This window comes from Thermomyces lanuginosus (genome assembly GCF_041956635.1).
Source record: "Thermomyces lanuginosus strain ATCC 200065 unplaced genomic scaffold VTN49scaffold_22, whole genome shotgun sequence".
NCBI classification, from domain to species: Eukaryota; Fungi; Ascomycota; class Eurotiomycetes; order Eurotiales; family Trichocomaceae; genus Thermomyces; species Thermomyces lanuginosus.
In genome coordinates this window covers 1,858,142-1,880,269 of record NW_027192356.1, presented here as the reverse complement: position 1 = coordinate 1,880,269, position 22,128 = coordinate 1,858,142, and the positions used below count along the sequence as shown (strand labels likewise).

The 22,128-nt window shown below is 51.5% G+C and overlaps 11 protein-coding genes across 11 annotated transcripts; 4 read left to right on the top strand and 7 right to left on the bottom strand.

Moving 5' to 3' along the window:
* Positions 1–120: 120 nt before the first annotated feature.
* Positions 121–692, bottom strand: VTN49DRAFT_1679 (uncharacterized protein; the record flags this gene model as incomplete). The annotated part of the gene is made up of 2 exons (XM_069409319.1): positions 121–421; positions 487–692. The coding sequence occupies 2 exons, from the start codon at positions 690–692 to the stop codon at positions 121–123; spliced, it is 507 nt and encodes a 168-aa protein (XP_069270718.1).
* Positions 693–1,778: 1,086 nt separating this feature from the next.
* VTN49DRAFT_1678 (uncharacterized protein) lies at positions 1,779–3,582 on the bottom strand (the record flags this gene model as incomplete). Its single annotated transcript, XM_069409318.1, has 4 exons — positions 1,779–3,169; positions 3,227–3,286; positions 3,339–3,414; positions 3,469–3,582. The coding sequence occupies 4 exons, from the start codon at positions 3,580–3,582 to the stop codon at positions 1,779–1,781; spliced, it is 1,641 nt and encodes a 546-aa protein (XP_069270717.1).
* Positions 3,583–4,588: 1,006 nt separating this feature from the next.
* Positions 4,589–5,389, bottom strand: VTN49DRAFT_1677 (uncharacterized protein; the record flags this gene model as incomplete). The annotated part of the gene is made up of 4 exons (XM_069409317.1): positions 4,589–4,762; positions 4,820–5,069; positions 5,128–5,173; positions 5,362–5,389. 4 exons carry the CDS (start codon positions 5,387–5,389, stop codon positions 4,589–4,591), a joined length of 498 nt encoding a protein of 165 aa, XP_069270716.1.
* Positions 5,390–5,434: 45 nt separating this feature from the next.
* Positions 5,435–6,002, bottom strand: VTN49DRAFT_1676 (uncharacterized protein; the record flags this gene model as incomplete). Its single annotated transcript, XM_069409316.1, has 5 exons — positions 5,435–5,442; positions 5,506–5,667; positions 5,727–5,800; positions 5,881–5,912; positions 5,970–6,002. The coding sequence occupies 5 exons, from the start codon at positions 6,000–6,002 to the stop codon at positions 5,435–5,437; spliced, it is 309 nt and encodes a 102-aa protein (XP_069270715.1).
* Positions 6,003–8,986: 2,984 nt separating this feature from the next.
* Positions 8,987–13,991, bottom strand: VTN49DRAFT_1675 (uncharacterized protein; the record flags this gene model as incomplete). Its single annotated transcript, XM_069409315.1, has 7 exons — positions 8,987–10,003; positions 10,055–10,284; positions 10,333–10,627; positions 10,685–11,528; positions 11,583–12,722; positions 12,776–13,379; positions 13,445–13,991. 7 exons carry the CDS (start codon positions 13,989–13,991, stop codon positions 8,987–8,989), a joined length of 4,677 nt encoding a protein of 1,558 aa, XP_069270714.1.
* A 1,330-nt stretch (positions 13,992–15,321) lies between these two features.
* On the bottom strand, positions 15,322–15,590 carry VTN49DRAFT_1674 (uncharacterized protein; the record flags this gene model as incomplete). The annotated part of the gene is made up of 2 exons (XM_069409314.1): positions 15,322–15,441; positions 15,498–15,590. 2 exons carry the CDS (start codon positions 15,588–15,590, stop codon positions 15,322–15,324), a joined length of 213 nt encoding a protein of 70 aa, XP_069270713.1.
* Positions 15,591–16,319: 729 nt separating this feature from the next.
* On the top strand, positions 16,320–17,000 carry VTN49DRAFT_1673 (uncharacterized protein; the record flags this gene model as incomplete). The annotated part of the gene is made up of 7 exons (XM_069409313.1): positions 16,320–16,377; positions 16,434–16,465; positions 16,519–16,535; positions 16,603–16,614; positions 16,668–16,765; positions 16,837–16,853; positions 16,923–17,000. 7 exons carry the CDS (start codon positions 16,320–16,322, stop codon positions 16,998–17,000), a joined length of 312 nt encoding a protein of 103 aa, XP_069270712.1.
* A 178-nt stretch (positions 17,001–17,178) lies between these two features.
* On the top strand, positions 17,179–17,596 carry VTN49DRAFT_1672 (uncharacterized protein; the record flags this gene model as incomplete). The annotated part of the gene is made up of 2 exons (XM_069409312.1): positions 17,179–17,423; positions 17,473–17,596. The coding sequence occupies 2 exons, from the start codon at positions 17,179–17,181 to the stop codon at positions 17,594–17,596; spliced, it is 369 nt and encodes a 122-aa protein (XP_069270711.1).
* A 25-nt stretch (positions 17,597–17,621) lies between these two features.
* Positions 17,622–18,389, top strand: VTN49DRAFT_1671 (uncharacterized protein; the record flags this gene model as incomplete). Its single annotated transcript, XM_069409311.1, has 5 exons — positions 17,622–17,649; positions 17,878–17,952; positions 18,009–18,101; positions 18,156–18,293; positions 18,343–18,389. The coding sequence occupies 5 exons, from the start codon at positions 17,622–17,624 to the stop codon at positions 18,387–18,389; spliced, it is 381 nt and encodes a 126-aa protein (XP_069270710.1).
* A 6-nt stretch (positions 18,390–18,395) lies between these two features.
* On the bottom strand, positions 18,396–20,527 carry VTN49DRAFT_1670 (uncharacterized protein; the record flags this gene model as incomplete). Its single annotated transcript, XM_069409310.1, has 6 exons — positions 18,396–18,741; positions 18,825–19,033; positions 19,119–19,266; positions 19,320–19,375; positions 19,438–20,189; positions 20,479–20,527. The coding sequence occupies 6 exons, from the start codon at positions 20,525–20,527 to the stop codon at positions 18,396–18,398; spliced, it is 1,560 nt and encodes a 519-aa protein (XP_069270709.1).
* A 219-nt stretch (positions 20,528–20,746) lies between these two features.
* VTN49DRAFT_1669 (uncharacterized protein) lies at positions 20,747–21,842 on the top strand (the record flags this gene model as incomplete). Its single annotated transcript, XM_069409308.1, has 3 exons — positions 20,747–21,084; positions 21,172–21,279; positions 21,335–21,842. 3 exons carry the CDS (start codon positions 20,747–20,749, stop codon positions 21,840–21,842), a joined length of 954 nt encoding a protein of 317 aa, XP_069270708.1.
* Positions 21,843–22,128: the final 286 nt, after the last annotated feature.

Genomic DNA, 22,128 nt, shown 5'->3' with positions numbered 1-22,128 from the left:
ATGATTAACCACAATGCAAGCCGGTCAGACGATGACCATATGCAAAGACATCATGCAATGCTGATATACATAATCAACCCGTAACACCGTTATAACGCAGAAAAACCAATTTAATCCAATTTAGTACTGCTTGGCAGCAGCCTGGCAAGCCTTGAGCTGATCCAGGTACCATCCGCAAATAGTCATGTTGCCCTGATGCTCATCCATGCACTTGCGGAAGTTCTGCGCATCCGTGGCGCAGGCGGCGGGGGTGTCCCAGGCGGACGAGCTGGAGGCGGACTGGTAGAGACCGGTGTCCATGGCAGGAGCAGGAGCGGGGGCTTGCTGCTGCTGCTGCTCAGCAGGGGCAGAAGAAGACGAGCCACCGCCGGTCAGGAGGTTGCCGATGGCGTGGCCGATGGAGGAACCGACGGCGACACCACTATGAAAAATACGTTAGCTGTTGTCGAACAAAAAAAAAAAAGGTTCTACATGGTTGGTACTTACGCAGCCGTTGAAGCCATCTGCGAGAACAGGCCCGGACCGGAGCTCTGCTGCTGAACAGGAACTTGCTGTGGCTGCGGCGCCGGCGCAGGAGGGTGAGCAGCAGTCGAGTGAGGAGCAGTCTGCTGCGGCGCCGGTCGAGCCGGGGCCGGCGGAGCGGCTGTAGGACGAGCAGGAGCGGTAGCGACACCACGGCGTTGACGAGGCATTTTGGTTTTTGTTTCTCGCTGCTTGGTTCTTTCTCTCGAAAGTCCTGCGTTCAGTCTGTGAGGTCGATGGGGCGTTATATAGTCGTCGGATGAAGTTGAAGATACTGTTCCTGGATTCCTCCCGAGTTCCCGGCAAAAGAATATTAAAAGAAGCTTCCGGAGATCGGATCTGCAGTTTCTCCGCACTCCGAACGAATGGTAAATTCGTCTGCCTCCGCGGTGATCGTTTTGTGGCGTGTGATTTGCTGATTTGCGGACCAAACGGAGATGTGTCCAAACTCCGATCTGTTCACGTGACTCTTCCGGCATGGATGGCCGAGAGGTATCTGTTTCCTTGTGTTGTTGATTGGGAATTTTCGCCTCGGCGGATCTTGGACGGCATGCCGGCATCTTCAGCGTGGTTATTACTGTCGTCCTTTTCTTGTGGCTTGTCGGTGCCCGTGCAAATCAGTCCTTGTGTTTTGCATTCGGGCTTGTGGTGCCGTTGCCCTGATCTGTCTCCGGAGCCAAAGTGGCTGAGTAGCATGTGCAAGCCGAGTTGTTGAGATCGAGCCCAAGTACTATGATTTCGCGCATGGCGGGTAACCGGGCTGCTCAGTGGCTTTATAGTTCAGGGGCTTTTTGAGTACAAAGTGAACAAAGGTCTACACGACGAGAACAAAGGCGACAACAGCTGACGAAACTAACCTAGGCTTGCCCGAATGGGATGGAATGGTGAGCAACGTTTTACAAAAGAAAAAGACCAATCCTCATCGCCTACAGCTCTTGGGGTCCCGATGCATCAGGTAGGTTTTCGTTCTATTCTTCAATAACACGAAGATTTCGTGGCTTCTGCCACTGCCGACATCCCCCCAGACATCTGATGCTCGGACTCCATGTGCCTGGAAACGTGGTATGCGAAAGCCGGTTCTTTATTTCTTCCTCAGCATATGAGGAGGACAAAGACGAGCCTCTCTTCAGGCCCGTCTGCTAGTGTAGAATACGTCTCCGATATTCCAGAGTACATATCGAACCTACAATTCCTCTATGACGCCTCTAGTTCCATGGAGCGGGGTCTATTTTACAGATGAGTTGAGATGCTCAAGCCTAACCAGTGTTAGATGCTTCAGTCTCAGGGGCAGAATCCCCCTCGCCCTTATCCTTCTTCCAAATGTCCCCTCCAACGTAAATTGCCGTTGGGATTGCCGTCACCGCGGAAAGCAAACCCAATGTCCATGCCATGGTATCCCAGCCCGCGGCGTTCTTAACAAACCCTGCCCACAAGGGTCCGATCAACGTACCCGCCGAAAAGGCCACATTGAACAGTGCGTAGGACTGCGCATAGGCGCCTCCTTTGCCAAAGATTCCCGGACTCTTTTTCTCTTTCGCAGTGACAACGTGCGAAGCTTCCGCCATGACGGGCGGAAAGACCATGGTCAGCGTAACACCGATTAGGCAGAGCAGTGCTACGAGAAGAACCTTTTGGTTCAGAGAGTTGTGGTCCACCAGCCGCAGCAGAATTAGGAACGGCGCGGTGAGGAGGAAACCGCCGCTGGCGAGCCAGCGCGGCCCGTATTTGTCGCTAATCCAACCGACCAAAGGAGAAAGGAGGGTGGGGATGACGATGGCGAAGTAGAGGATGCCGGCCTGTAGCGCTCCCCACCCAAACACTTCGTTGACGAAGAGCGGCAGCACCGTGTCAAAGGCGCAAACGAGTGCAGATTGGACCAATGCGCCAAATAGCACGGCAAGAAGACGCCGGGATGCAAGCAGTGTGATGATCGGGGGAAGGCGAGCAACCAGCCTTGAGAGTCTGGTCTTTTTCTCCAGAGATTTAGCTGTGCTCCCTGATTTTGATTCCTTTGCTTTGCCCTTCTCCGATTCTGGCAACGAATCTTGTTTCTCTCCATTTTCCGGTCCTGAGTTCGATTCTTGAGTTTGGCCCATTTCCAGTTCCGAGGATTGTTTAATCTCTCCCTTTTCCTTGTCTGCTGAATCGTTCTGTTCCGTACCGCTGGCTTCCTTGCTCCGGCTGATCGCATCTGCAGATGAGGTGGCTTCTTGTCCAACCTCTGGAGATTCATTCTCATCACTAGTGTTGATCCACCTCTTCGCATGCTTCTTTTCTACAAGCAGCACTCGAAATGCAATGTCAATCGCAATGATACCGTAACACAGCCAGTAGACGGCGTTGTATCCCGCTTGATCAAACAGGACACCTCCGAGGAGCGGGGAAATCATAATGCCGGCAGTCATCCCTAGACTCACGTAACCCAGGAACTGGGCAAGCGATCCTTGCGGGACCGTGTCAACCAGTAAGGCCATCCCAACAGCCCACACGATGGCTGCGCTTACGCCCTGCAGAAACCGTCCGACGACGAAGAGCGCGATGCTGGTCGCGACGTTCAGCATGACTGTAGCCACCGTCATGACGACCAGGCCGACCATGAGCGGCCAGTAACGGGACGCGATGCGGTCCGAGAACCAGCCACATAATGCTGTCGTTATTTGTTAACTCTATGGGAAGCTTGAGTAACGTAGGATCTCCGACCTACGTGAGAAGACAAACACTCCGACGCCATACACTGCCAACAATACCGAAGTCCAATATTGGGCTGATCACACCATCAGCATCCAGAATGCACGATTATGCAGATGCGCACGCACCTCCCGAGTGATCCTGACCGACCCTTTCCTGCAGGGCAAATGGAATTACTGGAACAATAATACCGTAGAGGAGAGTCTGCCCATCAGTCAGCACCGATGATATGGCTCCGGAGTGTCGATCAACACGTACGTCAGTAAAAACTGCGAATGTAACCGTAGTGACCGCAAACCAGTTGCTGGAGCGGTATTTCAAACCCCAAGGGGGTTGATCACAATCAATGAGTTGAGCAATTGCGTTCTTCATGGTGACCAGTAACCTGCATCGGTCTATTCTCTCCTCATCTGACACAAATCAATCGCCCGCTTTTATCAACTGTCTTGACTGCCGGGAACGACAAGCCATGTGGATAAATTTCAATTAGGAATCGCCGCTCCCGTCGCTCTTTATTAAGGAATGCACTGCATATGTGCAAAAGAATCGTACATTCAGGTACAATCAAGGCGATCGCCCCAGGGTTTTCTATCAAGTGCAAAAATAAGAGTCAATGGGAACTACTTAGCACCGCGGAGTTTTTATTGTTGCCTGTGAACCGCCAAGCTGGAATCCGAACAGTGACTCCATTCGGTTGAAGGTCACTGGGACTGGGATTCCCTGGCGCTAGAGTTGGCACTTCCGAAACCCTTTGACGTCAAATTGCAACGCTAAACCACATTTCGAAAGGAGCTTTCAAGTGCACACCCCGGGTTCCAGGTCGGTTCGTTGATTTGTTCCGTCAAGCTCTCCGTTGGCCTTCCGTGGTTGGTTAGGCGGGCGGCCTTGATCCATTATTTTCAGTGGCTTGCCAGATTCCAAGTCTCCAATTCCGACTCCCGAGACGTTCAGTTTGCTTCGACATAACTTCGCACCGTTAGACTTCAAGATGCTTCCATTCCCTAACGTTTGGGCCTGCTGACTTTGCGTCAAGCTTCGGATTGGCTCAGTGGCCCACCTGACCTCCAAAATAGCAGAGCAGGTGGAACGCAAATTTACTACACCTGTCGTATGCTTTTTTATCGTTTCGTCTCTTGTCTAAAGTTCAGTGAAACAATCGAGTAATAGCACTTTAGAAGTTCGGATTTTATTCATCTTACGTGTACAAAAAGAAAACCAAAAGCCAAGAATAATTCACGACGCGGCGTCGAAAGGCTTTTTATCATCCCGGTTTTCAACCTTGGTCAATTCTCGGGACGCTGGCCCTACACGACATAGCTGCGGCATTATTCGTAGCTTTAGATCAAATGGCAGTGCTTCTTATAAGCTACGGGGATACTCACAAGTTGAAGAACGAGTGAATGTCCCGCTTGCGGCCGTCGGCACGAGCCTGGCTGGCCAGAACAACGACCTCCTCCTTTGTCCACTGCTTGTACCTCGTTAGGGCAGCCAGAGCCGCGCCCTCGCAACCGTTCGCCTCGCCCTGGGCCTGATTCCAGGCGCCAACTTTCTTCTGTAGGGAAGAGGTCAGTACTGGATTATTCCATAGTTGGTTCCTGTTGAAACTGACAAGATGAGGATCCTTCGGCCAGATGCCGTAGGGAATGACAAACTGCTCCACGTGGATATTTACAAAACCGGCATCCTTGAACCATTGCTCCAGCCTTGGCCCCGGACGGACCTCGTCACCAGCCTCTTCGAAAGCGCCGTTGAGTTCATCGAAGTACCGCTGGAGTGCGGTACCGTTGAAACTCCCGTCTGCTGACGAAGGATAGCCATCCCAGTCCTGGAATTCTACCCAGCCACCGGGCTTGACTGATCTAATTCTCGTTAGCGGGTTAAGTGGGCAGGAAAAAGGAGAAAGCTCCGGTGGCATACCGATAGCACTGTTTGATCAGCTTTCTAAAGTCCTTGATTGAAAGGGCTAGGTATCATGCGTGAATAAGGTCAAATGGGTCGCTTTCATAAGCCCATTCTGATTCTATGTCATCCACCAGGAACTTCACGTTGGGAGGAGCTCTGCCAAAGCCCGTCAGTCGAGCGACTTCGGAACGAATTCTTCGGCCACACTGACAGAATTGGCTGGATCGGGCTCAAGTCACAGCCGATCACCTGGACCAAACAGATCCGGTCTCGGCATTCAGTTCATCTCAGATCGATCCCGACAGTGTTCTTTACCTGAGCCTCAGGGTGCTGGTCCGCAACGAAGAGTCAGCATCGTAGCCTGCGTTGACAAAACCCGGCAAGCAAACTTACCAAAATCAATGGCCCAGATACCTCTCCCCGTCGCCAAGTCGATCACCCGCTGCGGGCTCTTGATAGGGGCCAAGTAGAGTTTTCTATGCAAAAGCTGGAAACACATCTCGTGCAACATGTCCAGACGGTCGTTTTCCGACTCCTCGTTGGGAAGCAGGTACGCTATAAAATAACGATCAGTGTGATCCTGAATGATTAGGCAAGAAGTGACTGGCTCGTACATCCATCGCGGAATTTATGATATCGACGGCCATTCTCATGGCGATAGTCAAGTACCGATGAAGTCAGCGACGCGCTGTACGATGATTTTTATGTCGAAGAACATGCGTGAGCATGCTTTTAGGATCCGGGGTGCCATTGCGTCACACCACATACAGTTCATCTCCGTAAGAGGAGTCGCTCTCATACTGTGCGACTCGAGTAAGCAGCACGCTATGATATACCGCAACGGAGAGATATCCTACTGAGGTGTCCACTTCAACGTGAGTTTCCGTCATGGTGGGATATTTCCCTGCTGATTCCTAGGAAGTCCAACGATTGGTCACAAGCTCAACAACCATTAGCAATGTATGGAGGTTTTGTTTGTATGCGAGACCGTTTCTAACGGTACCAAAGAGATGGTCACAGCAGCAACGAGGTCTTTGCAACTTGGTCCTCTATGGCCCGCGGTTGATACCCCGGCTCAGTATTAATATAGGTTATAGACGCAAATGGACAAGCATCATGGACTTGGTTCACCGACGGCGCTGCTGCAACCCCGCCAAAACGGCAACAGAGGCAGCCGCCTTCGGGGAACATGGTGACAACTGAGTGAACTGACAAGGGTGTTTTTCCTGAAATAAGCAACCGGGCGGTCCGGACCCCTATTCTAACCCCTTTCCGAAGAACCGTCAACATGCATAAGTTTTGTTCACGCCGCGGGACAACCAGCCGAAGCATTCAACCGAATCTCCGCAACTTAAACTGACGATTAGTGCCATTCATGCGTTTTATAGCACCTTTCCCATATATATTCAATTGCTACTGAGGTGGCAAGCGACGGATGTATTCTTTACATTGAAAGTCAAGTCTTTCCTATTCGGCGTCCATTCCATTGTCGACAATTGCTCGTACTATCCGCGCATGTCGACCCGGTGCCACTTCGCATATTTATACTGGCACGCCTAGCGAATTTGGCGGCTCAGATGAACAATCCATTCGAATTTCAAGCGCTGAGTTATATCCGATGTGGGCCAGGCAGCTGCACGCTAAATCTCCCATGGATATGTGCAGTTGAGTTCTATTGTGATGTGACCGATCTAGCAAACTCACGGATCATCGGGTCCGAAAGCAGCGGACTAGACTCAAAAATCAATGTGAATCAAGCTTTAGGCGAATGCAGATGTCTTCAGCAGACTACCGGGCTTTATCCACTACTTAGGTAGTTACTTTGCTACGCTTAACTCGGAAATTGAGTCCATCAGCCATTCATCGTACCAAAACTCTAACCAAATAGCCGTTCTTCGGGGATCCATTTGAGTTGAGTGCTCGACGGAACTCAAAACCCCTCCTTGCCTTCACCCCGAATCTGGTCTGTTGAGCTTCCGAGAGTGATGTTTGGGATTGGTGCCAGGTCTCTCTATCTGTTTGAAGGCCTAAGACGTATCAGCTCATTACAAAAGGAGATCAAAGAATACTATTAACAGAGGAATTAGCACCATTATCACCATGAAATACATCGCAGTTTTTTTTTTTTCGACAATGAAATCCACGTGGAAGGCCCAGAATCCCAATAATTTCCGCCACATGGTGCGGAGTACCGGCTATCAGATATATTGCCAGGGTTTCTACCGTCGGATAGAATGACCGCGAACAATATCCCAGGCCTTGGAAACGGCAATTGTAACATTGTTAATTTCGCATATAGCGCCTAGGTTCCCAGTTCAACTTCATAACAATTCCTGGCCTGATACCTATTTGGCATGATTTCCTCGTTGTGTTCCTCATCGTCAAACCCAGCTTCTGCAAAATCGCTCAGCGTGGCGGACCTGTGCCAGGTACAATGAGTTTGTTCAAGTATATTGTCTGACCATTGTCGAGGACTTTCCAAGCACAGGGGGTCTTGATTTCTGACTCCCCCATAACGGAGAATTTCCGGGGATCAGCAGGGAGTAGCGGATTCTTTAGCCGAAGATCTTCACAAAATCAATGGTCCAAATCGGTGGTTATTTTCGGTAAGTTTATCCTACCAGTATGCATATATCCGCTTCAGTGTGAACAAAGTCCAGAACTCCTAGTGATTGCCTGAGAAGAGAACCGTGGCCTTCGAGACGTAAGACCCAATTTTGCAAGAGTCACTATCCAGGCCGACCATTTAGGGCTTATGGGCGAGATAGACCTTACAGCCATGAGAGTCATTGATATCAAAGTCTTCCAATAGCGTTCAAATGACCTTTTTACCTGAATAGGATGTTTTTACCGAATCTATTCGCTCGTAGATCTTTGATCGTCTACTCCAGAGACGTACAATTTATTTTTGTCACCACATAATCGAATTGACTGTTCGTGATTAGCTCGTCGATAATCGTCTCCTTTTTTAAAGAGATCAAGTAGCAAGCCATCTTTCTCAAAAATGAAATTTGATTCACTGCAAGTAAATACCTCATATCATGGCAGGGCCAACCTGTCGATGTAACGCCATATTCCAGTTTCGCTAATATCTGGTAGGTCCACTAGCCGTTCAATACTTCCCAGGTTCATAGACGTGCAGCATTTCCTCCTCAGTCCCCTCCGAGCGGTTAGTCAACTCAAACCCAGAGTCCGAGAACGACCGCGGAGTTCGAGGATGACGAAGCTGTACACTTGCAGGGAGGAATTGTTGGGCTGGTAGACGTATCTAAATACGCCACGGCCGGATCGTCAGCATCGAGACATTTCACCAAAAGCCTCAGATGGTGCACCCGCTAGAGATAGCGGGTGGAAAATACATCGAGTCCGGAACATTGACTCTCTGAAGTCAACTGGCATATGGAGTACGGAGTACCCATACAGAGCTAATCAGCTAAAGGGTGCGCGGGTAGTCTTTTCCTGATCAGGAATAGCTTTCAATGAACACAATCGTTTATTGGCTCGGTTGAGTTTTCCGGTTGTCAGCTCCACAGTTCTATCAAATGGTACGAGCCTGAATGGGCGGAGTGGTAACCTAGCTGGATTGACGCTCGTTTCCCAAATCCCAAAAATGCAGTGGTTCGATTCACATAAACATGTCACCAATTATATAGAGTCATGATGCCATGGTATACATACAATAACCCGCTTGTTAAACATGAAAAACGCCTGCCCGGACGTAAACGGTACATGATGTCCGAAGTCACACCGCCGCCGATGCCCAAACAAAACCATGCAATGTACAACGCCAAAGCCATCGCAAAAAATAAAATCTATAATATCGAATCGGGAACGTGAGACGAGATAGATAGAACAAGGCGGCTAGGAAAGCCAGTCACTCCTTAACTTTCCGAGCACCAAAGAAAGTCAGGTCGATAGCCGTATCGTTCGTCCCCATCACTGGAGCTGCTTCTTCGAGCATCTCCCATGAACGCACAGGGAACGTTCCTTCGATCTGCCCGCGGCTTTGGATGCGTAGACGATTGGCAATAGCGGCAGGATCATCACCGCCGGTAGCGGTCGGCAAGGGTACCGGGGTTGTCGAGACTGACGAAACTGGTGCCGGATTAGCGGAAGGAGTGGATGATGACGCCGATGCAGCCGGCGATGAGCCAGCCACTGCCGAATGGGGTGCGCCGCCCGCAGAATCTGCAACAGGACCCAGGAGATAGAGCAGACGAGAATCGTTCTGCACGTGTAGATAGGAGGGGCACCGTTCCCTGAGGAAACGAACACACTGCAGACGAGTTTCATCTGCAAGAAAATCAACGAGGCACGCCACGGTGTCAAGAGCATAGGTTTGCAACGAGTCGGTCGCATACGGCTGTTGATCGGCAGATGCCAATGGTAAGGAAGAAACATCGGGATTCGGTCGGGACACCACCCCAAGATGTGGCTGAGAGAGCGCGATGCAGCATATCGTCACCACCAAGCGAGACAGATCCGATTGTAGATTCGCGCGAGAGGATGCAGGCGAAGTGGACCCGAAAGCAGCGCGATGGATATTAACCATTCGAAGCATGGCGGTGAGCCAGAACAGAAGGTGATCCTGGCGAGCTGACAAGGAGCGAACTGTCTCTTCCAGCTCCGCCGCATTTGGACCCCCATTCAGATTTCGCATGTCGAGTTGAGTAAGAGCCATTTTCTGGAAGAGATCGCTCAGCCTCTCCACAAGGAGGGGAATCACAGAGGGCACGCCGTTTTCCGGGACACTATATGCAAGACCATCAACAAGGGTCAAATAGGCCCGAGCGTCATCCCTCAAGGCTCTCCCATTGGCAATCTGCGCGTGGTCAAGGGATGAATCAGTCTGTGCGACCGAGAAAAGCAATTGTTCCGCTCGTCGACGAATCTAATTGTCGTCAGAGTAGGCTCGAAAATGAAAAAGTATGAAAATTCATACCTGTTGCACCGCTTCTTCACTCATCATTCTCACCAGCTCGAGCCACTTTGACTGTCCGGAGCGGACATCCGCGACCGCAGCATCAAACATGGTGTCCACAATTCGATTCTTGACGTCCTCACTACCGTCCGTGTTGAATAGAAGCTGAAGTTTCATCTGGAATATCGGGAGCGAAAAATTATGTGCCAGACTGATTGCTGCTTCAGTTTCCGGCAGGTGGCCATTGTTCCCTAAGCTGAGTTAGAACGAGAGTTACGACACGAGAGCAATTGACTCACCATTGTGTGGACTGGAGCCCAGAAGATCGTCGAGCGTTTGTTGAACGACGCCGACAGTGAATGGATACTGTTTGGTGATTTGGTGTAAGTATTTCTGGGCCAAATCCTCGGGGTGCCGAATCAAGAGTTCGCGGAGAACAGCTGCGGTATGCGCTTCCCATGCCGGCTTTATCTTGTCAGCGTCAGTTGTCGGTATTCGTGACAGGATCGAGGCGCTAATTTTGACTATGCAAAGAGCGGCCTTTGCATTCTGCAGAAGAAACTCCTCTTGTGCGGCGCGGAACCGATAAGAGAGCTATGATCGAGGATTAGTCAGAAGAGGAATCTCAGCGACGATTTTGGTAGAACGTACCAGATCCACGAAAGGACCCCTATTGGACGCTGGCGAGATTAATTCCAGGATATCGACTTGCAGCTCAGGCAGTTGCGTCATGGATTCCCGCGCGGAATCTGTTTGGTGAAGCTTGGCGACCAACAACGTAAAAGCGGACAGAGTCACACACCCGACTCCCACTAGAGGAGCGATGATGGCAGACAATTTTGGTCGACTTGACGACTGTAGGACTCCTGCGATCCACCGGATCATCATGAGATCGAAATGCTTCGCGTTGAACGATCGAAGCTGCACCATGTGACGGCATGTGTCGCTTACGCACTTGGCTTGCATGAGCTGGTCAGTCAACTTCTGGAACACGGTTGCCATGGCGCCTTCATCCATGTGGATTCCCGACGCTAAAAGTTGGTCCAGATCATCAATGGTTGGTGCGCTGAATTCGTTGAGTGCTTCAGGCATGTGGTCTGACACTGGAGAAGACGCCGCCACTACAAACTTGTTCTCGCTACGAGAAAGCTCCTGGCGCAGGATCACCACATTGTTGACTTCACTCGGAAGACGGTGGCCGACCTCCACGAGGGGAAATGCCAGATCATAGAGCCACTGGCTACTTTGTCCACTTTGTCTCACTCGCAGAAACGCCTCAAATAAGCTCCGAAACAAGTCGCTCAATGCGCCGATCACGCGGAAGGCGTTAAAGTGGCGATAGAGAGTGTCTGCGGCAGAGGACAGAACGGTCACGTCGTTAGCGTTCGCGGCATGGCTGAGGATGTCCGCTAGCATAGACAGATCGCCGAAATCTTCAAGGGTATTCCTCGCCACGAAGAAACCGGCCGCAGTGAGAGATGACACTTCCGGCCTACTAGTAGGATCGTCAGTATTTTGTTAATAAAAATTAAAGGGGATGATTATTGACCTTGAACAACTGTCAAAATGCTCATAGACACAGCTCCGAATCCATTGGCCCACCTCTGATTTGACAGACCACGTCAAGCTGTCCTTCGAGATATCGAGGTCCATGCCATTGCTCGCTTCTGCTTTCTGGCGAAACATAAGAGGCGCCTGCTGTCGAAGTTTGGCTTTGACAGCTCTCGCGACATCTGCCTCGTTCATGCTCAACCCGGCACGAGCCATGAGAGAGTTGCGGAAGTTCAGCAAATGAGGAGGCAGTCGATGGGCTGGGATCTGGCGCAGCAGCTCGATATCGTGCGGCCGAGACGGCTGGTCTGGATTTTGCCGCGCAATGACTCCACTCGACACAAGCCATTGCAGATATTTGCCTACGGAGAACGTTTGCGACCGGATCAGCTCGACGATAACGTGGTACACGTTCTCCATATCCATCGTGGTTCCAGGCGGTGTTCGGGACAAGAAAAGTAGGATGTAATTTTCTATAGCGAATCCCTGATTTTTCCACCGTCTCAGGAGACGAGCCGCTATGTATACTCGATCGAGCCCGTGGCGGAATCTTGTGGCTGCCCACTCCAGTAGGCATGATACCAGCGCCTCGTGATCAAGCTCAGTGTTGAGACAAGCTTGGGACAGTGCAGGAATGTCATAACCGAAGCGAGAAGTGTCCAAGAGCCGGATAACTTGCTGTTGGGAAGAACGGGGAGGAGTGTGACGGTGGACACTGGTCTTCTGGACACGCAAATTGCGCGCTTGGAGAGGTTTGAAAACGGCCTCGTGATCATCTCCTTGTTCAAGGGCGGACAATATGAGGTGGCCATATCGCTCCCACGATGCAGGCAAGATCAGGGAGGAAGGACTCTCGCGAACAAGGCGGCGTATCAAAGCCGATATCCGGGCATTCAAAGCTCTGTTGTTCTGTTTCGACTCTAGGACATCAACCTGGCGAAGTTTCTCAAGGAGAATCTCTGCCACCCGTCGACCCCGTTTTCGGAAGCGAACCACATGTTCCCAATGTATTCCAAGCAGCAGCATCCATATCGGGAAGGATTCCAGTGAGGCGTTTTCCAAACAAGATAGATACCACTCCAGATAGAAATCCTGGTCGACGAGATTTTCCACAAACAATCGCGCAATCAATCTCGCGCTAGTTGGCGTAAGCATAATGTCTCATAAATCACTCGACAGACAGGAACTTACGAGTAGTTGAACTTTGGCTTCCAGTCATCTTGGCCGCAACTGGCGATTACGCCCTCCAGGAACTGTTGCACGCTTGATGTCCACTCACGAACCCATTTCGCTTCCAAACCTTGGGTCAATGATCCGCTTGTTCCTTTTCTCTTGAAAGCGCGAATTTCGTTGGCCCCGACGCACTTCGCTAGCCAAACAGCTCTTCCTATGGGAACCCATTTGCTCAAGCACTGATCTAGCAGCACTTTTCCTCGAATACCATGTGGAATCGTGCGGCTTAGCCTTCGCAAAGGAACGTCTGGATTAGCCAGGTCGCGAAGCCAGGCCTCTCGTTTGTTATCGGTCAAAGTGACGCGTGGTGGAGGCTTGAACGTAGATGCAGCTCGGACCTTGTTGTGTTCTTCTCGTTTCTCCAAGGCTGCTGAAAACAGGGACGACAATGTCTGCAACCCGGAGCGATTTTTCATCTGGAAATAAAGAGAGTTTCTGGCCGTGCTAGTTTCATTAGTGGATAGTGGCGGTCGATCAAAATATCCATGCTTCATTGTCTGATCGTTCAGAACGTCCTCCGGGTGGTTCCCGTTCCCCGTCCACGGAGAGAAATCAGCAACCCCTGGCAATACATTAGCTCCTTGTCTGGAACGCCGAACGATATGATCATAGAAATTGTTCTCTTACGGGAATCTTTCAAAACCGGAGCTATTTCCGGGACAGTCATCTGGTATGGAGTCGTTTGAACCTCTCTCTCGGGACTGGGGTCCCTTGACAACGCGCCTTCGCCTTGAGACGGCGCGTGTCTCCATGGCCGAACGGGTAAAGGGGGCGGCGACGGGGCCTTGCCTGACTGTGACCCCGATGAGGGACTTCCAGACGCATTAACACCGCCATAAGGATCAGCGAGCAGCTCCTGGAACGAGTAGACGGGTCGGCCGCGGCCCCCTACAATGGGCCAGCGCGGATTGCCCGAATTCCCCGATATGATGCGCGAGTCCGCTCCTCGGCTCCCGGATTGGCCATGGGTCCCAGATGCCGCAAGGCTAGTGTCTAGCTTCAGTCTCTTGTTTGGCGGTTCGTTGTCGGCAGAATCGCCCCCTGTCAGATCGATGACGGGCGATGGAGCCGACGTCGTGGGCGTCGGCAGCTGGTCTGAACGAGCATCTCTCGACTCCCATCCGCTGGAAGTGCTGGAGCTTGCCCAGGGTTGGCCAGTAGCGTAGGGGTTCATTCTAAGCAGATGGGAGTCATTGTGTCGCTCGAGCCACGGGACATTGAATCACTGCTGCTGCGCGGTTGCGATCACAAATCTGAAGCCGCCACTTCCAGAGGCAATCGAACGGCATGTGTCAGGTTCGACGTTCACGGTTTTGCTCCAGACAATTGGACCTCGTCGCCCTCAACGTGCAAGGACAGTTGGCGCGGATCGACACAGGGGATTTTGGAGAGCACCGCTTGTGTCCGAGAGATCGATGGCAAAGCGACAGTAGAGTGGCTGCGGCCAGATGGCCAGGTGCTCTGGATCAGAGGGGACAAAGATTCACACCAGGGAGAGAAGACGCAGTGAGACTCAACTTTTCCGATGGCAAACTCGCTCGGACGACTGGACTGGAGAACATGCAGTGAGTTTCGTTTCTGGTTGGTAACGTTATTGTAATAAAATACAGAAACATGCGGGCCGGCCGATACACGGCGGTATCGTGATCCGTCGGGCATATTGGTCCAACGAGTAATTTACGGTACGAGCTTCGTACGTCATTAGACTTTCTCAGCACCGCGTTCATTCCGGTAAACCCGGTCAGATGCTGATTAGATGCTCCTCTCTCCCATCAAGTGATTCGGCTCATTTCACCGGATAATCTTCCAGAGATCGGGAGATTGAGACACTTGCATCTCTCACACCTTGCTTGTCGCTCGAGCTCTGTCCATGACCTCATGGAATAATACTACTACTTTTACTCCTCGCACCGAATCCACTCCTGTTAATTGTATGACTTTTCCGTACTACTCAAGAAGTAAAACTTATTGCCAACTGTAGTAGTTATTTATTGAATTTCTAATATCGTCCGGATCATTTATTAACCATATGTTCCGGTTCAAGTTCTTGGAGTGGTATTGAAAGGAGGCGCCCAGCTCCTTCGGAGGACAAATTGCACCGCAGCGTTCGCATCGCAGGCGAGTTCCAAAGGTACTCCTCCCAAACCACGGGCCCCGTTCGCCCCATAGACGCCCAAAAAATTCATCCTGCGGGAAACCCCCATGCGTCAGCTGCAGCGATTGATTGCGTCGTTTGATGCTAAGCCGTGTGGTAACCGATGCATCAAGTGGCCGGAAACTCGTCCGGCCCATGGTGTTATCCCTCAAATGTGGCCGCACGCTACAGGCCCAAAATGCGACGGCAAAGTGAAGCACTCATAGATCCAATTTTATTCAGCGAGTCGGATACGTTGCGAGAGCTAAATATTTGAACCCGGTCTGCAAGTGATTATATGAAGTAGTCATGCTGACAAGGATGTTTTCATTCGAGACCTTATTCCGTTAGGTTTCCATTCGTTTTGATCTCAAATCCTGGTGTTGTGAATTACAACCGGTGTCAGTCGGCCCTCTGAAGGTGGCTTTGTTGGATCATTCGCACGCCGAACTAACCTAGATCCAACCTTGGAAGAGGAGAAACAGGTTGGCTGCAGGGCCGTTAGTTTAGTACATACGAGGATATACGAGTAAGTACTCCATATACCGTACTCGGAGTGGCTAGTTGAAGGTTCACAAGACACTGGGTCATGCTGCTGTTGCTGATCATGATGCGAGAAGCGCCCGGTATGTGCCACATCGGATGTTCGGGTCATCAACCTAAGGATAAGGGAATGAATCGAGCGCCGAGTGGGCATTTGCTTCACACCATATCCATCTCGGCTGCCTTGAACCCTTTACCACACATATCAGCAACGTCTCTCGAGGCTGAACCACTCGGAGATTAGAACTTGATGCTACTTCTGTTTAGTAATTTACAGAGGCCAAAGCTCCAAATCAATTTGAATTGGGTTACTCAAGCTGTAAGCAAGCGAACGATAGAGTGGTACTATCGTACCAGCCAACATTGTCCGGTATTCCTTCACTGAAGAAATAACTCCTCCGAAGTGCGGCTGTACCTGTGACTGAGAGATCGTATCCAACTTGGGTTGCTGTAAGTGACAGCCGGGATTGGATTGTTGGAACCTTGTCCTGAGCTCAGGACTCGGCAGAGTTGGCGTGAGGGCGTCATCGCCGGGGGCGGGGATTCCTGAGGCCACTCCTCCGTACGGTGCACTACGTTTTTACTAGAAGAGGCTAGAAGTACTGTGCTAACCGAAAGAAGTTAGCGTCACACGTGCGTCTCAATCCGGAGATCCAGACTAGCAATGTCAGCAGCTTTGGTGATCCGTGTTTGAAGTACGGAGGAGAGACGAGGTTAGCTGTTTCGTGATGGCGTCCAAGAAAGACATGCGCCGGGCGGATCTCGGTATTTCCCCCAGAATTGCACCTGAGAACGCCAGGAACGTGAGAATTGACCAGACATGGGATGACTTTAGTGATCCCCTACGTGGATCCGCCCAAGGACAATGACTCGGACTTGGGAGGTACTCATATCCGTGACGATGCAGACGAGACATCGACTTGCTGATGTTGGGCGCAGGTGCCATGACGACGACTTTGCCCATGATGGCGGTACGTGAAGGATGTTGACGACTGCGATTGACAAATCTACTGACGACCATAAGATGTTCATGAGGAACAGGTATGTCGGCCAGTGTCGCAAGGATCGCGCGTGATGCCTTTGGCTTATCTATGACGAATTCGGGCAGATTGATGGGATGGTGAGGATTTCTGGGATTTCGAATACTGGAGCGTTGCTGATCGACGATGTTAGGGTGTCCGTGGTCATCTCCCTCCAGAACTGGCTGGCCGAAACGCCGGAAGAAAAGAAAACATCTGGCACACCCGCGTATATGAATGTTTTCATGTCAAGTACGTTTTAGCACCTGTACTCGGCAATCCCCGCATGGCTGCGATGGTACTAACGGCTGCGTGGTCTCTAGTCATGGCACTGGGGGCTGTACGTGTCGCTCCAGGTCACTCGATCGTTTTTTTTTTGGATGTCCATGCCTACTAACACTGTCACAAGACTTATCTGCCCTTGTTCCTCCCTCCGCCCCAGATGCGGAAATCGGCAGCGACCTCGACTCCATCGCCATCTCCATAGCATGTACCATAGTGTGGGAAAGAGAGCTCTTGGTATTGAGGAATGACTACACGGCCATATGTACCGTCATATCAAAACCTACTTCCAACTAATTGTGTGCTGTGCTCCGTGCAGCACGGATGAAATTGGACAGCATAGGCCAGCAAAAAACTCCGGCCCCGGCCAGTTGTCAGTACTGATGTGCTGTAATCTTTGCTGTGATTGGGCGCAGCTGCTGAGGGTCTGGGGGATTGCTCATCTTTGTGGCGAGTCCAGCCAGCAGTCCGTGCAGCTTGAAAGCCTGATCCGACACTCAGCGACTCACCGCGATCATGATTGCATCCAGTCGAAAGTGGAAGAATCTCGCCCCCCACATCTGATACGGTCTGGGCCAATCACAGGATTGGCCACTGTGCTGACTAAGCTCGGCGGTGTTCGCCCCTCGTTCAGCCTTTTTGAATCCTGAATTTAATACTTAGGCTGGTGTCCCTAGTCATAGATTCCTCCTGCAACTCTCTCTCCACTCAGTCGACCTCGGTGATCAGCACGCCTTTCGCGAACAGAGCGACCGAGCTTTATTGTTCCATCTCGTGAACTTCTTCGACTTCGTTTTCTAGGAGTATTCCGATAAAACCAGGGTTTATGTCCATCGAAAACCTCAAGACCTTCGGTAGGTGTTCCCTCCCCCTGTTCTCACGACTCTGCTTCATTATGCCCCTTTGTCATCTCCATGATGGGTACCACACGACTCTCTGTCGTGGAGAACCGGTGCTCAACGTTCTGTCTTTGTCGACAGACACGTTCCAGGCATGGGCGATGCTTAGGGGTGTGGAAGCGAGGAAGCGGGGTAGTGATCCTTTAGTCTGATCCGAGGCTGACCACAACGGCATCAAAACAGACCCCTTCGCCGAAGCCGACGAAGATACTGGGGAGGCTAAGCAGTCTCAGAACTACATCCATATACGAATCCAACGTATGTGGCTCTTGCCCCAAATTGTGTTCACGAGCCCGCGGTCTAACGATAAATAGAGCGCAATGGTCGCAAGACCCTGACCACCGTCCAGGGCCTGCCCAAGAAGTTTGACCAGAAGAAGATATTGAAGGTCATCAAGAAGAAATTTGGTATGTATCGATGACTTGCGCCGAGTATTGAACCCGAAGGCTAACTATAAGCAGCCTGCAATGGAACCATCGTCCATGACAGTGAAATGGGGGAGGTGATTCAGCTGCAGGGTGATCAGCGGAAGGATGTTCAGGAATTCTTGACGGACAAGAAAGAGGGTCTTGACCTCGATGCCAAGACCATCAAGGTATGTATTACTTTGGAAACCATGACAACAGGCCCAACTGACGATGCCGCTAGGTCCATGGGTTCTAAAACCTGACGCTGCGTCCGGTCGCTCCCTCTGAACAGATCTATCCTCGAGGGGATCTGGAAAAGTCCTTGCCCATCGTCACTGTTGGCAGTTTGGAAACCGCTCGTTGCGCCTCCCTTGGTTTCTTGTGAGGTTGGCAAAAGGTGGGATAGGTCTGCGGTTTCAAAGGGGAAAGACGGCTCCAGCGTCGTGCCTTAATCCATCGACGGATCTGGGAGATGGAGGATAGCGCAGCTCCCCTTTGGAAACTGGCATGGGATGATGACTGGAACGAAGCTTCTGTAGATACCCATAGGCAACCATGTCCATTCTTTCGGTGCAATGCGATTTTATGTTTAGGATTAGCTGTTTCGGGTGCTTGTGTGTTACAGAAAGCCAATCCATTCCTTTGACAAACCAGCTCCAAACATCAGACAAAGGCCGCTAGGATAGATTATAGTAATCATAAAAGTATGATAATAACTAAGACGATGAAGTGGCGTGACGAATCCAGTCCAAGAATTTCTGCCCCATAACGAAAGCCGGCACCTCGGGCTCGTTATCACGGGTCAAATGAAGCTGGAGAAGTAACAAAGACATGCTGATATAACTGGCTATCGAGAGGACGGAAAGCGAAGCGGTGGTTTCGCGTTTGATCATGGCGTGGTTCTGGGTTGCGTGGTAGAGGAAGGTCAGGGTCTAGGATGATGTCAAACAGCGCAGGCTCCATGTTAGTCATTCACATTGTGCTATGCTAGGTTATGGGATTGGTTTTTGCAAATACCGTTGTTATCGAGATCCAGGCTGGAAGGAGCAATCGCGGGTCCGAGGAGGCGCCGGAGAGAAACAGCACCCATGAGGTTAGGTAGGCTATCAGACCGTTCGTCGCGAGGAGCCGGATCACGACTGCTGGAGGGCTGTAGTTTAAGAGCCTGGTTCGAAAAGTCAGATCGTATCTTCTGAGAGATGAGATGAGTATACACACCAGCGAGACATCATGCAGTCCATGAAGAAATATGAGAGATAGGCAGAGGCGCAGCACTGTAATCGCTCGTCGTCAACAAGCTGTTCTGCGTATCCGGCAAGGTACATTGAGAACATACCCACATGATTGCCAACGCAACCTCCGTAACCCGGAATCGACGCTCCACGTCCCAGTCCGCCATGCCACTCCCCACGACCGCAGCCATCCATCCCTCCCGCCACATGCCGGGGCGGATGCGCAAGAGTTCCGCCAGAAAAGTGAACGCACAACGTAGTCCCCACCATGCTGCCGGCACGATGCTCAGGGCCCGGCAGATAATAAGAGGCACATACCACTTGCGGTCAACGCCCAGGATGACAGCGACGCGAGGGTGGAGTGATGGGCGTTGGTGCGGCGGCTGCGAAGAGGCCATCGGCCTGTTCTTGGACCGGCTGCCGCTATATGCCGCCGTCGTGGACTCCTGGTGCTCCTGAGCAGCGTCAATGTCGGAGAAAGAGGGTGAACGCGAGGAGGGCGGAGAATCGGGCACGATGGTCAAGGTAGGGGAAGAGGTCGAGTCTTCATCGGACTCGTCGAGGGGATTGCGATGGGCCATGTCGCCCAGGCCGTGGCGAGGACCAGCCTCGCTCGTCATCGTTGCAGCGGCTTCATAGTCTGGAGGCGTATCGGTGAGAGTGGCCGGGTCAACGGGAGCGGCGCCGTCTGCGTTCAAAGTCGGGATCGATTCGGTGGCCTCGTACGGCGGAGGCGGTTGGTCGCTCGGGACATCACCGGTGGTCGCCAGACTTTCGTGCTTGTTGGATTCAGTCGGATCGCGTACGAAACTGCCGGGTTCAAGTGCGGAAGAGCGTTGCCTGATGCGTGGATGGCCTGGGAGAGTTGTCGGTTAAGATGTTGCCCAGGATGACAATAAGAGTTGGAGAGCCTGATGTCATCATCGCCCCAGACCAGTCACCGGGCAACGTGGACTTGACGTGACAGTCCTAGTAACAATATGGATTGCATGCTCTGCACTCTGCCCTTGCTTCGAATGCTCAGATTATTGCAATCATGATGATTATTGGGTTATACAATGCTTTTACTTGTTGGTTTTTTGCTCATCAGCGTTTGGGCCGCATTCTGTTGTCTGCGGGAAACGAGAGGTCAATGCCTATGCCACCGTCAGATTCTACGTTGATGCTATGATCTCTCAAGGTCGAGTCAAACATAATTGCAGCTAGCCAGCTACTCTATAGGAATCGAGAAACGGTCCAGTTTTGAATGACTTCTTGAAGAGGGCGGTACCTCGGAGATCTGGGTCCAAGGCGGTCAGTAGCGTTCTCTGTGATCACGTGATTCCATTGGAAGAAGTAGAAAAAAACATCAGGATCGCAGATCACGCAGATTGTCTGACCAGAAAAGCAATGGCTGCTTTTACAGGCCTCACAATGCCCTCTGCGAGGGCTATCACTCAGCTACCCGTTCGGACTTCTCGATTCTCATCGACGCCAGTATCCAGTGCGCCATGTCGGGCGTTCTCGCAAACCGCCGCGCCGCAACTCAAGGGCATCCCGCAATCAATCAGCGTGAAATCGCCGGCCGAACCGAGCATGCGGACAAGATTTCGTGATTTGAGGGCATCAACTGTGCCGCAAGATCTTGGACTGTTGCCGGGGACATTTATTCGTCCGGTGTGGCATGAGATGCCGTCCATTTTCAAGCAACCACGGGAACGGTTGCGTATGGAGTGGTTGTGGTGGAAGACGCGGCTGCAGAATTTCCTATCGTGAGTTTAATACACTCTGCGGGCAATGCATTGGTCATTGTCGCGGCTGGAGGGTTGAGACCGTACGGAGCTGATTCGGGCGGATAGTGTGATTATGTACTCAAAGTATTACAATAAGTCGCTCCCATTGCGACTCAAGGAACGAAGAACAATAGCTCGAGACCTTCACCGCGAGATGTACACGCGGTTTGCCAGGTATGCGTGTATTTGTCTCTCGAGACAACAACCATTGTGCTGATCCTCCTCTTAGTGGCGACGTTGAAGGTCTCAAAAAGATCTGCTGCCCCGGTCTCGCGACGAGCCTTGTCTCGCGAATCAATAAACGTGCTCCCAACGAAATCGTAACATGGTCTCTTGATAAGTATCTGCGGCGCCCTTCGACCATCTTCCTTGGCTGCCACGTCGTATCCGATCGAGCGACGCAGATCCCCGAAGTACCTGATTCCGGCATCCGCCAGGTCGTCGTGCGCATCACGAGTCGCCAAACAACAACAACCACGCAGCAAGTGAAAGGTGGCCGGAGAGGCTCTAAGGAGGAAACCTTCAATCCGCCGCAGGTCAAGACACAGGATTGTACCGAGTACATCGTGGTGCAAAAGATGATGTGGATGGGCGAGGAACGCGAATGGAGGATTTGGGGCCACGCAAAGCCGACGACCGTTGAGGATCTTGAGAACCCGTTCTTTGCACCAGGGTTGACATTGTCGGAGAGACTGGAGATGTTCAAGGACTCCATGCAGGGCGGAGGGAAGATCTAAATGCCTTTCTGCGCTTTGTTCAATCTAGTGTTTGGTAGATCTGGTTGCATTTGCTTCCCGTCTACCGTCATGTACCAATATCAGCTTTTCTGTGTACATTATTCTGCATGACCATGGATCGGAACGCGCCGATTTCTCTTGCCCAATTTCACTCGCTGTCTGACCTCCTATAGTTATCTTAGAAACGCCAAAGCTGACTCCATGAATTAGTGAGCGCAGCTCATTCAACGCCTCTCTCATCATGAGCCTTGATGATTTCCGGACGGATCAGCTTGTGTACGACAAT